General features: G+C 49.6%; 1 protein-coding gene across 32 annotated transcripts in view; it reads left to right on the forward strand.

Annotated features, from left to right (window-relative positions):
* Nucleotides 1–12303, forward strand: part of SORBS1 (sorbin and SH3 domain containing 1) — a 221969-nt gene that overhangs the window by 199593 nt on the left and 10073 nt on the right. For 20 of the 32 annotated variants that reach the window (XM_057734708.1, XM_057734737.1, XM_057734714.1 and 17 more), the window contains one exon: nt 1421–2194. The exons of the other annotated variants lie outside the window; for them this stretch is intronic. In XM_057734708.1, coding sequence (XP_057590691.1) covers nt 1421–2194 — 774 coding nt within the window. The remainder of the gene's footprint in view (nt 1–1420; nt 2195–12303) is intronic. 32 annotated transcript variants of the gene reach the window in all.

Below are 12303 nucleotides of genomic sequence, written 5' to 3' on the forward strand. Positions count from 1 at the left end.
GAAATACTATCTTCGGGGAAAAGAAAGCGCTTAAGGTGATTGCTCTGGGGATGAGATGATTAGGAAAAGAGAAATAAGCGCCATTGTCAGTTGGTCCAAAACTCTGTTCTGGGAGCATCCCATCCCGCGGGGAGGTGGTTGTCTGGATACCACCACTGTCCCATACCTACCATGGCCAGTGTGGTTCTCTTAGTCTTCTTACTGGTCAAGGTTGGCCTGCAGAAGATAAAGACTGAAAGAGAGAATTTCACATCCTCATCCTCAGACATATAGACCAGATTCAGAGTATTCTTTGCAATCAAGAACCAGGTTGGAAAAGGAACTTATAGCATCTCTGTCTATACTGGGCTGAAAGGAATTAGATTTATGGGCATAATAAGATCTTTGCTTCCCTGAACATTAATTATGAACAAACTTGTTTTAAAACATAAATTATTCCAAACCCATCCCCACTTTCCCAAAGCCAAGAAAAAAATCAGACCTTGGGTTCAGGAGAGGCACAGTGGGGTGACTTCCTGTGACACAGACTGACCATGAGTGGTAAATTACAGGGAGTGTGGCCAGAGAAAGGAGAGCAGGACCCAGGGACCCAGGAAGACACTTGGATGGTGCCTCTTTTCTCTCATCTTCTAATCATTCCCTCCTCTCCCACCGGCCATTGCTGACCCTAGGAGATGGTTCTTGGCAGAAAGCATGAGACAGGCTGACCCAGGGCTTCCTGCGATCTCTCGGGGAAAGGCGCAGGGCATTCTGCTTCATCATAGCATGGGGAACTCAGCTAGATTTTTCGCTTGACTGTAGCCAAACACAACTGTAAAACAAGATGACCACACTGCTCATACTCCTCTCTGGAAGGCTCTTTGCTGAGCCCCTCCAGAGAGAATTAAAGCCCAAGGAGGGTCAGGGCTGTGGCAGGCCTTTTTAAACTTCTTTTTATTGAAGTATAGTTGACATACAATATTATATTAGTCTCAGGTGTACAGCATAGTGGTTCAGCCAGGCCACCTTTTTCTCCTCATGGCTCTGGGTCAGGACTCCATGGGCAGAGGCGGTTGGATGGGGTGGGGTGGGGAGCTTCTAGCGTGTCCTTTTACAAGTCTGATTCTGCAGAGCCGCCGGCACCATCTGTACCTGCCCTGATGGGACCCTTTCTCCCATCTCCATACCACGTGCTTCTCCACCCCCCCTCCCCCCACGGCTGCACACACCCGAGCATCCACAAAGCACACACCCACATCCTAGTTTCTCTCCCACCCGAACCAGATGATTTCCTTTTTGGACACCAGAGTGTTGTGCTCGTCCTCTCTGTTTCATTCCTCTCTGTATATCCCTTGTGATTATTTTCCTCCTTTCTTCTCTGTGCTGACTCTTGTGCCTTTTGCTTCTTTCTTTTGTTTTCCTCTCTCTTCTTCTTTTGAAGTTTCCCGGTCACAGCAAGCTCATCATGCCAGCCCCCTCATCTCTGCCCCACCCCCACCGGGCCCTGTCCCCTGAGATGCACGCTGTCACCTCTGAGTGGATCTCGCTGACTGTAGGGGTCCCGAGCAGGCGCCCCCTGGCCCTGACCCCACCCTTGCCTCCTCTGCCTGAGGCTTCTGTCTATAGCACTGATGCTCTGGGCTTGTTGGCGAGGCCCAGCTCATCCCTGCCCCTCAGCCTCCCCCATTCAAGCCGGTCATACCGGCCCACCCCACACTCAGCAGTCTCCCCACTGGCCCTGCCTCCCCCGCACAAAGTCTGCTCCCTGGCGCCCGGTGCCCAGGCCTCCCTCCACATCAACGGAGATGGGGGTACCCACGTGCCACCTCCGGGGTTCCTCCAGGATAGCTTCTCCCAGCCGTGGCTTGGGCATCCTGACAGGGTCATCTCGGAGCTTAGCGACGCCTTTAGCACCCAGGGTAAGCGGCAGCCGTGGCGAGAAGGAAGTGGAGCACGTGAGAGGAAAGCAGAGAGGGAGGCAGGTGAGAGATGCCCAGGTGGACCCGCCATCTCTAAGAAGAGCTGCCTGAGACCGTCAGACGTGGTCAGGTGCCTGAGCACCGAACAGAGACTCCCAGAGCTCCACACCCCAGAGGCGAGCCGGCCGCGCCAGCCCCGGGGTAGTCCTTTCCCAGGAAGGGAGGCTGAGCGCGCAGAGCTGCAGAGAGGTGGCGAGCCGGCCGAGAGGAAGGCCGCTCGGACTGGTGCGAGCCAGGTAGGCCTGCAGCATGACCGTGTGTGCCCGGGCGTCTCGGTCAGCAGGGTGGGCTCACCCACGGCCGAGTGGACACCCGTGAGACCTGTCTGCCTTCTTGGGAACAAAAATATGACCTGGGAGGGAATGGAGGGGTCATCCACGAAGGTGTCAGGGCTGGGACAGTGGAGGCAAAGGACAGTCTGTACTCTGGCCTGTCGAGGTGATTCAGAAGTGAGACCCCCACGGTGGGCACCTCCTGGCCTGGTGCAACAGCCCACGAGGAGGAAGGCCTTCCTCCCGGCCCAGTCGTGCCTGGGAGATGATCCTCAGTTTGCTCTCACACAGCTGAGAACACCAGGCTTCGGGCTGGCTCCGTGTGGTTCGGTTTTGTGTGCGACGCGCTTTGTTTCCATAACCCGCAGCGCCCTGCCTGCCAGCGCCCAGCCGTGTCAGGTCTCCGTTTGTCTCGTGTCTGTGTGGGAGCGGACCTGTTCACTGATGAGCACGCGCGTCTTGCTTCCGGGGAGAGCGGCTCAGCGCTGGGGTCCTTGACTGTCAGCCCAAGGTTCTTGGTGACTCTCCCATTTTCTCTCCGGATCAGCTGCAAGGACTTCAGGGTTTGGACCAAGGAGGCACTAGGGTGCTGTGAGGGCTAAAAAATTGGGGGCAGGGGTTGGTGAACTTGGCGGTTAGATCATGGTTCTGATTTTGGCTATGCTGTTTACTACCCCAGAAGTCAAAGACTTTGGGCAGCTTCTCCAAAGTAGTCAGGTTTGAATGCCTGCTCACCTGTACTGTCTAGCAACATGGGAGTTACGGCCCCTCTCTGAGCCTCAGTTTCCTCATCTGTAAAATGGGGATGATAACATTTACTTCATAGTCTGGTTGAGAGGATTCCATGAAGTGATGCGTGTAAAGTGCTTAGCACGAGGGCTTGGAATGGCACATGTTAGCACTCTGTAAATGGAAGCTATCTGCTTTGGGTAATCGAGAGCTGCTTCTGGAACTGAGAACATTCTAGAATGTTTTTCGAAGCAGGTGGAATTCTTGAAGATGTTTCCAAATCATTTATCTACGGGGCACAATGCCCACGGTAGACTATGCTTGATCCTCAGACCTGCGATCCCAGTTTTCCTTTAAAGTGTCATTTACTCACTCAACAATTATTTATTCAAGGCCTGTAGACACCAGCCTCTGGGCAGGATACGGGGGTTATCTCATCCCTGCCCTTGAGGAGCCTTGTGTTTTAGTGAGACTGGCAGACACGGCAGAATAGGCGTGCTTGGGGGCTGCAGGAGCACAGCAGCCTAAAGCACAGGTGAGGCCAGGCCTGACGGTGGGGAGTGGGGCATCACTGCTGCGGGGAGAGGCAGTGTGGGGTAATGATGGAGAGCCAGGCTTGGCCTCCCCACCCGTTTTCTCCTGTGCAAAGCAGGAGTGGGCTTGTCCCTCCCTCACAGGGCCGTGTGAGGATTTGGTGAGGCAGGTGTGGTTCCTGGCGTGTGGGAAGGCTCCCTAGAGTGGATTGTGCGGGGCTGAGGAAATAGCCACACCTGCGGAGGGCTCAGCCTGGCCCAGGCGCTCCTGGAAGGCGTGTTCTGTGAGGAGAGAAGGGTGTGTGCAGTCAGGGAGAGAATCGTTCGCTGGGGGAGAGGGGGGTGAAGTGGCTGGTTGAAAAGAAGCAAAGGTCTCAACACCGGAGCAATTCTGTAAACGTTCCAAGTCAGCCCACGGGGCCTGGAGACCTCGTTAGGGCCCGCGGTGAGTCATCGCGGCCCGCCGCCAGGACCCAGTGTGCACAGGAAGTGCTCATGGCGCTCGGGTGCGGTGAGGGGTACACACCTCCCGCTTCCTAACGAGGAGAGGAGGGGCTGGCAACACGGAAAGCCAGGGGTGTTGGAAACTGATTTTCCTTTCTTGGTGGGCCTCCAGACCCCAGGTGCATCCCTTCCTGTCCCCCTCCCTTCCTGCTGCTCTCCCAGCACAAGCCCCTCCTCACAGCCCTGAGCTTGTTCCCGGTCGAGAGCTGGGGGGCTGTGCGAAAAGGGCTTCTGCCCACACACTCCCTCCCAAGCCCCTTCGCGTTCCCCTCCTGGGACTGGGAGCTGGACGGCACCGGGAAGTGAGGTCCTTCAGAAGAAGCTTTCTGCCTCTGGAGACCCTCTTTGGATGACAGAGCTACAGATGGGAAGGGCTTGAATGACAGGTATTCTCTGGTGACCCAGTCACACGACGTGACCTCAGGCTCTGTCACTTACTTGAATAAATGCATTCCAGTTTGTGTTATCAGGAAAATTGCCCGCTACTTTTGTCCTTGCTGTGGGCGAGCCGAACCGATAGTTCAATTTTGTTATCAGTATTGATTATCTGACCCATAAATGGAGGGAATGTAACCTGAGAGCTTGGAAAGACATTTGGAAAAGTTAGGCCATTTCCTCTTGCATGCAGGCGTCTAGGATGATCCGGGCACTGTGCTAAGTGCTGCAAGAGGCAGAGCGGGATGAACATCGTCAGGGGCTCGCCTCTGCCCTCAGGAAAGTCTCTCCTCCTTCATGGACTTAGAGGGACAGCAAGCCAGCCTCACCTTCCAAAGGCCCCCCTGCTCCTGCGTCTGGAAAATTCCCACCTGTCCTTTATTTCTCCCCTTAGATGTTACTCCTTCCAGGAAGCCTCTCCTGACAACGTTTCCCTCCCCCTGCAAGATTAGATTAAGTGCTGGACTTTGTGCTTTCACAGCCCCTGCACCTGACCTAAGGGGGCACGTGTCAGCTCTATTGTACTCGTCCCTTTGTGTGTCACCATTAGAGCATTAGGGACCAGGACACCTGGTATGTGGACGGTGCTAAGTAAATATTTCTTGAGTGAAAGAAAAGATACAGTATGAGTGACCCCCAACGAAAGGAGTGTATGATCCCCGGTGGGGGGATAAGACATGTCCACAAATAATTATAATGTAGACAAGGAAGGAGGGTCACAAACAGTTCACTCTGAGAGTTCAACATGGGCAGAGATGGAAAGACTTCAAGAGAAAAGTGGCTTTTGATCTGGGGCTTAAAGAACTGGGAGTTTTATGACAGATGAACAGCGGGAGGGCGGCACTGGAGGCAAGTAAACAGCCCAGCCAAGGCCCAGGGTCGGAATGTGACGGGGGGGTGAGTTCCTGGTTTCGGTGACACCGCTGTGTCCGCAGGTGGGTAGCAGGGGCTGGAGCAGAGCTCGGAGGACTAGTTGGTGCCACACGAGGGTACTGGGCAGCGCCTTGTCACGGTGTGTCTGGTCATCTTCCTCACGTCCTGTGACCCTTGCGGATTGGTTGGCAGCCCTGCCAAATTCCCTGCTTAGTGCTCGTCCCTGCTTCGCTGCTTTCCTCCTCCTGAGTCACCTGTCCAGCCCATCCCACCGGCCCCATCTCTGCAGGTGTGCAAGCACTTCTTTGTGAAAGGGTTTGACTTCTCACTCCTCTGTAGACTCCCAGACTGATGTGACACTGGGTCAGTTGCTTGTGTTTTTAGGTGGGTGTTCTCTGAGCAGCAGAAGGGGTGTGAATGAGGGCCAGGGGGTGTTTAGGGGAAGCCAGGATCGGCGGCAAGAGCGCTGCATTGAAAGTCAGGATTCCTGGGCTCTAGCTCCCGCGTTGCCATGAGCCTGCTGTGTGTCTTTGGTGAATCACTTCCCTTCTCTGGCCGTTTCCCCGTCCATAGACAAAGATTCAGACAAAGCTAACGTCTTGTTAGCTTGATACCCTATGATTAGCTAAAAATCCTGTGAATTTCAGTTACAAGGAGAGAAAAGAACAAATACAAAATCTTAAGGAGGGGGTTTAATGATAGACCTGTGGATTTTCACCATGGAAAAATAAAAATTTTTCCTTGTATTTGTTTTTTGAGGGACAGTTAACTAATTAGACAAAAACATACACACAAACCCATCCAGAATGTCCAAGAGTTCAGAATTATCAACCAAGTTCTTGGATTTTGTTGGGTGTAAATTTTGGCCAAGAAGGTTTAGGACAATTGGTCAAGAAAGGGAAAGGGAAGATCGTCTTAGAATTCTTCACCCGTTAGCATCATCCCATATTTTCTGAGCTTTCCCCAAGACAGAAGCACTGTTTGCTGACTGACATCCAGGCTTGGTTGCTAAGAGCTCCTACCATTGGGGTGAGAGACCCTCACAGAATTTCTAAATTTAAAAGAATCTTTAAAGATCATCTATTCCAGTGACATAACTTTTTGGGATCACAGAACCTTTGAGAATCTGAGGTTCGCTGAGGACTCTAGGCCAGCAGTTTAGCAAAGAGGGTAGCACACACGCAATTTTGCATAAACTTGCATGAGATTCACACCCAAGTCATTCTGAGAACTCTCTGAGTCCACAGACCCCCAGGTTACAAGCCCCCAGTCTATTCTACTTTTACAAAGAGAACACTGAGGCCTGAGAAAAGTGACAAAACTTGTGTGATGTCAGTTTGGGTCCTAAAGAGGAGAAGGCCAATCAAACGGTAAAATCTGAGGGCAAAATGTTTAAATAAAAGTATTCAGGAAAGATCTGTGTCCTCAAAGCATCTGAGAAGCACAAGAACAAACTACAAGTCTTAGAGAAAGGAGAGGAGGAAGGGAAACACGACAGAAAGAAGTGCTTTGGTGAATTTAGAGGGAAACATCCCTTACCGCAGGGAAACTGGGTCAGTTCCCAGAGAGATAAGAACAAAGTCATAGGCCCTCTCTGAGCATGGAAATCAGAAATAGAAGGGAAAGCATGTGATGCAACTTACAAGAACAAAAAGGAAATTAAACATGTTAAAATACCCACCTAATAAGGGGAAACATGTTTCTTTGACTCACTCAGAAGGGAAATCTCTAAATATATACAGAGGGTGTTCAGCAGTGTACAGGATGGAGAGACATTGGCTGCAGTTCTTAGAAAAATCACCAGCAGGTATGCACTCAACGCCTAAGGCGTAGGGAACTAAGACCTGCGGTTGCGGTGTCCACCCCTACAAAGGTGTTCGGAGAAATGGAGGATTGCAGTAGAAACCCTCACGCCAGCTGCAGAGTGCAGGGCGCGTTAAGGTGGCCTCTTGATTGGCACCTCCCTCCAGCTCCTCCGATATCTCCCTCTGGCAGAGCACAACCCCGCAGATTAGGGCACAGTGGGAGGCAGGAAACTTGGAGTCAGAGAGACCAGGGTTCAAATCCTGGCTCTTCAATTCCAAACTCAGACATGCTGGGTCTTAGTTTTGTAAGATGAGATAAATACTGATCACCTTCTTGAGTTATTGTGAGGATTAAATGAGGTTTCCTGGAGATGGATACATCTAGCACAGAGCATGTAGTTGGTACTTGTTGATGTGGAAAAGAAACAAAAGTAGTTTGTTTTATCCTCCTTACTCCATTCCATCTAAGAGAGGAAGATGGAGTTGGGGGAGAGGAGAAAGTAGAAGATGGAAGAATCCTTTTCCTTTGGTTACACAAATCCAGAATTTAGAACATTGAGAATTTGCACTCTATAAATTAGTTTCTGGTTATTCTCTCTCCAGTACAAAGGCATCCTCTTAGAAATCTTTTGGTTTCTTCATACTTGGATACATATTTGCCATCACTGGTCTGACCGTTTTAGGAAAGAAACAGACCCCACCACAGACTATGAGAAGGCTAAGCATGGAAGTTTAGCGCCTTCAGCAGATTCACGGTACAACATAGCTGATGTTGTCTCATAGTTGAGATCAGTCTGAGGACTGATCTGCAAGGAGATTGAGTCTAGGTGGTAAGCAGTTGATTTAATTGGTGGTAATTAGTTTTATATGCAAGCTGGGATATTTTTCTTAATAAACTCAAGGTGAAAACTCAGCAGAATCAGACTGTTCTGCAGGACCTGAGGTTTCCTAGAGCCGAAACCCAGGAGCCCAAATCGTTCAGGTCTTCTGACTCCTCTGGCAGGGTTTGCCTGTGGTCTTCCAGGAGCTGCAACTCTTCCTCTACCATCAGGGGTAGCCCCTCACCTTCCACACAGGCAGAAGTGAGCTCTCCAGCCACCCTGGAAGCGACAGTCAAAGCCACCCTCCACCCCGTCTCCAGTAGGCAGAGAGTGGAGGGCTGGCTGCCTTAAGGCAGGTCAGCCCTGCCCAGTCCTGGTTCTCAGTTCATAGGATGTGCACACTCTAATTGCTACATTAGGACTTTAGCACCAAAAAGGATGTTTATGTAAATCATGCCCGAGCCTGTTATTTTACTAAGAACTTGAAATCCAAAGAAGTTAAGTATTTTGCTCAAAAGACAATAAATTAGTGTGAGAGCCTGTCCTGGAACCCAGTTTCCTCCCTTCCAGTCCAGAGTCCCCTGGGAGGCCAGTGTGCGTCACCAGAGGTGAGGTCTGAGGAGAGGAGAAGATTCAGAGTATGCGACGAGCAGGGGCACACCACCTGAGAGACGCACGCAGGTTAGGAGAGCAGAGAGAGACTCGTGCCACCTCTAGAGGGGCTCGGGGCCACATGGAGGCGGAGTTCCCTGTCCTGGACACATCTCCAGGACTTCCTGCTGGCCTCCAGCCTGTGGACATTTTATTTTGGGCTTCAAGGCTTTGGCACACACCCAGAGCTGGAAGAGGAGGCTTAGTAACTCAGAGGAGCACCAGGTGTTTTTTGTCGATCCAGAGGGATTAACAGCTCTGGGGAGGCTAGGGTCAGATTTCTGAGGGACCGCTGTGAACTGGAGGTGGAAAGGCAGCAGGGCCACAGAGCAAGGACACATGCAGGGTTGCTCACTCGGAAGAATGAAACAGAAACTCCAGGCCAAGAGGGCCACCGTGTGTGTATGTACGCAAATGTGGAAGAAAAGCGTTTCTGAATCAACAGCTATCACCTGCTTACTGTTGATGGGGGTGGGGGCAGGGCAGTGCAATGTGGGATGGGGGAGGGATGGTGGCTGGTGGCTGTTTTTCTAAACATGTGAAAAACTGGAATGTGTTTCCAAGAGTCTGAAATGTACTTAGCGTGAGATAATAGTCCTTTTATCCCTAGCCCTGGCTAAGGTCCTAGTTAGAACTTTGTCTGCTCTTGGGCTTAAAGAAGGGCATACACTAAGACTCAGGAAGCGTTTAGAGCAGCACTGGCCAGCAAGAATATGAGTCACGTATGTGATTTAAATTTTTCTGGTAGTAAAATGGAATAAGTGAAATTAATTTTAGTAATATATTTGATTTAACCAAACATATCTAAATAGTATCATTTTAATATATAATCAGGATAATAGTTGTTGACATAGTTTACATTCTTTATACTAAGTTTTTGAAATAACTTTGTAAAAAATAATTTTGTAAAAAATGTAAATAACTTTATACTTACAGTACATTTTATACTGGCCCCATCTCAAGTGTTGAGTAGATACATGGCTACATATTGGATAGCATAGGTTCAGAGGAAGAGCTATATAAAGCTGTACATAGTTAGGAAATGGGACCAGGGAAAAGAAAAAAACATACACCCAGAGTGGGGGGAAAGTCTGAAAGTAAATAGGCTTCAAAGTGAAGGGCAAGTCCTGTGGTGGATATCAGTGGTTTCCATCTCCAGCAGGGTCCACATGCTGTACCCACCACTGCCCCCTGCCACCCCACCCCCCCCAAAAAAAAAACTGGTTTACATTTCAGTTCTATGAGGTGTTTGGTTTAAATCTAAGGAATGCATTTCAAATGGGGGAAACTGAATCTTAGCTAACAGGATAAATATTTATCTTGTCTTCTCCCTTCATTTATTCCACAGACATTAAGTAAGGAACCAAGTCACCTCTCAGGGATGAGTTAAGTTTGTACTAGATGTTAAGTCTGTCCAGATGTGAAGGCTACGCTATCCTCTGGTTTGAATATGACCTGAGTCCAAGGAAGGTATTAGCTGGGTCAGGATCCCTTTTCAGTACTGCGGATCCTTGAGTTAATGATTAGATGAGATCCATTACTGCACACTGAGGAAAAAGTATTCAGGAAAAGTGACAGTGCCTGTTTTCCGAAGAGGCAGAAGCTGGGTGTTGCTGTCTTCCCTACCCTAGCCATCCCATCACAAGCCGGGAGGGAGGTGGCGAATGGCGATTAGACCCTGAGAGGTTCGGTACTCGTTGGCTTTGCCACCTTGTGAAAATTTTCAGGAAAAAAAGATGCTTTACCAAAGAAAGGGATAGTCAAATACCAGGTTCTTCTTAATGTGTCTGACATACGAAAACTTCTTTAAATTTAAGTGCAAAGTATTTGCTAGATGATTGATTCCAGTCACTCCTTTGGGGTTAAAGTTGATTGAAAGACACTATGGTGCTTCAGTAAACTGGAGGCCATATCAGTAGGTTGTCTGCAGCCTCTCTTTGTACTGCACTTGACCTGAGGTCGTCAGGCCACCAGCTGGAGTCATTTTGGTTTTTTATGGGAACTTTTATTTTCATGAGGTGTGACCCCGACCTACTAGTCTTGGCCCCCTGTAGCCAAAGAACCTCAGTGTTGGATCACCGAGGTGCTCTACAGCCTTGCTCCCCAAAGTTGGTCTGTGCGTGGGCACCACCAAATAGCAACGACTAGTCTTAGGATGCACCCCAGATGTATCAGGTCAGAATCTGCATTTTAACAGGATCCCAGGTGAATCTGACATACATTAAAGTTTGAGCAGCAGTGCTCTACAATATTGTGTCTAGTAATAGTGCAGCCTTGGCTTCAACAGCTGCTGAGATAGACAGTTCACTTCCTCTGGAGGTAGCCCATTCTATTGGACAGCTCTTATTTTTAGAAGGTTTTTTTTTACCTTCTATCAAGTCAAAATCTGCCTGTAGGTATCACCCACTCAGGGCTGCCACGTAGAAGCCCATATAATAGATGCTTGGGTGTAATTACTTTCGTTTGTTATGCAGAAGCCTTGATCCAGAGTCTGCATGGGTGGTGAGTGGGGCCACATAAGGTCAACTCCTGGTCACCTGGCAAAGGCCCACAGGTCCTGAGACATCTTCTAAGGAGCAGAACCCTTGCAGTTCTCTTTCTCTCTTTTTAAATTGAGTTCTTTCTTCTTTAAATCCTGCCAGAGACCAAGGGGGCTGGTTTGAGAGATTGCAGTTTGGAGGGGGTTTGGAGAACTGCAAGTTTTCCAAAAGGACAAGAGTATGGAAGTGATGTCTGGGATGGAAGCTGGTCCTGCGGGGCGTGCTAGCGGAGGGGACATTTACAATGGAGATGAACAGGAAGGGATGGTGTAGTGGGGCAGCGTTACCTCTCGCTAGCTGTGTGACGTTGGGGAGTGTGCTGAACCCCTCTGAGCATCGGCTACCTGGGTTTTAAAAGAAAATGGGATGATAAACCCTGTCCTGCCTGTCTCCAGGGTTTCTGTAGGACTCATTGAAAATAATGTCAGTGAGCACACTTAATAATGTGGGCAATGGTCCAAGGGTGAAAGACAAGGTCCAGCGGGACAACAGATGAATCCAGGAGACAGGTCTACCACTGACTTGCTGCGTGACCTCAGGGGAGGTCCTCACCCTCTCTGGGCCTTCCTGTGAAACAAGTGAGTCACACACTAAAGATCTGAGTGCTCTTCTTTCAGAAGGCCCTGGAGTTGCTGTGGCTCATCACTGTTAGTGCACGTTACCCAGAGGGTTTCTCCAAAGATGGCTCTTCAAATATTCATTTAGGGAGACTTCTTGGAATTGCATCCTCTCTGGGATAGATAATTCCAAACATTCTTCAAGTGAAGGCCTGGCCTCTACTATAGGATCTGTACTTAAAAGACAGGTCTGCTTGGCCATGATTGCACCTTGTTTCCACGTCAGCATGTGGGGTCTGAGCTGGTGAGAGAAGAGAGATGGTTTCATTTCTACCACTGTGTCAGGACACACCATCCTGTTTCTGGAAGCAAGCTCTGCCCTATGAGATATCAGAACTCATCTATCTCATACTTAGCTCGAGTGTATCATGTGCAGGTTTTTCCTGGGGAACAGTCTTGTTTGATATGTCATATATTACCAAGGAGTTTTCCAAAAGCATTACTCTCTTGTGTGGTTTTTATAAGCATGGGAAAATGGCAGACCTGACAGTTTTATGAGCCTGCTTTGCCAGAGGAAGTTCCTAGTCTACACAATAACCAGAACTGGCTTTTGGTACAGCAGCCC

Source organism: Hippopotamus amphibius, chromosome 5 (assembly GCF_030028045.1).
Source record: "Hippopotamus amphibius kiboko isolate mHipAmp2 chromosome 5, mHipAmp2.hap2, whole genome shotgun sequence".
Classification (NCBI taxonomy): Eukaryota; Metazoa; Chordata; class Mammalia; order Artiodactyla; family Hippopotamidae; genus Hippopotamus; species Hippopotamus amphibius.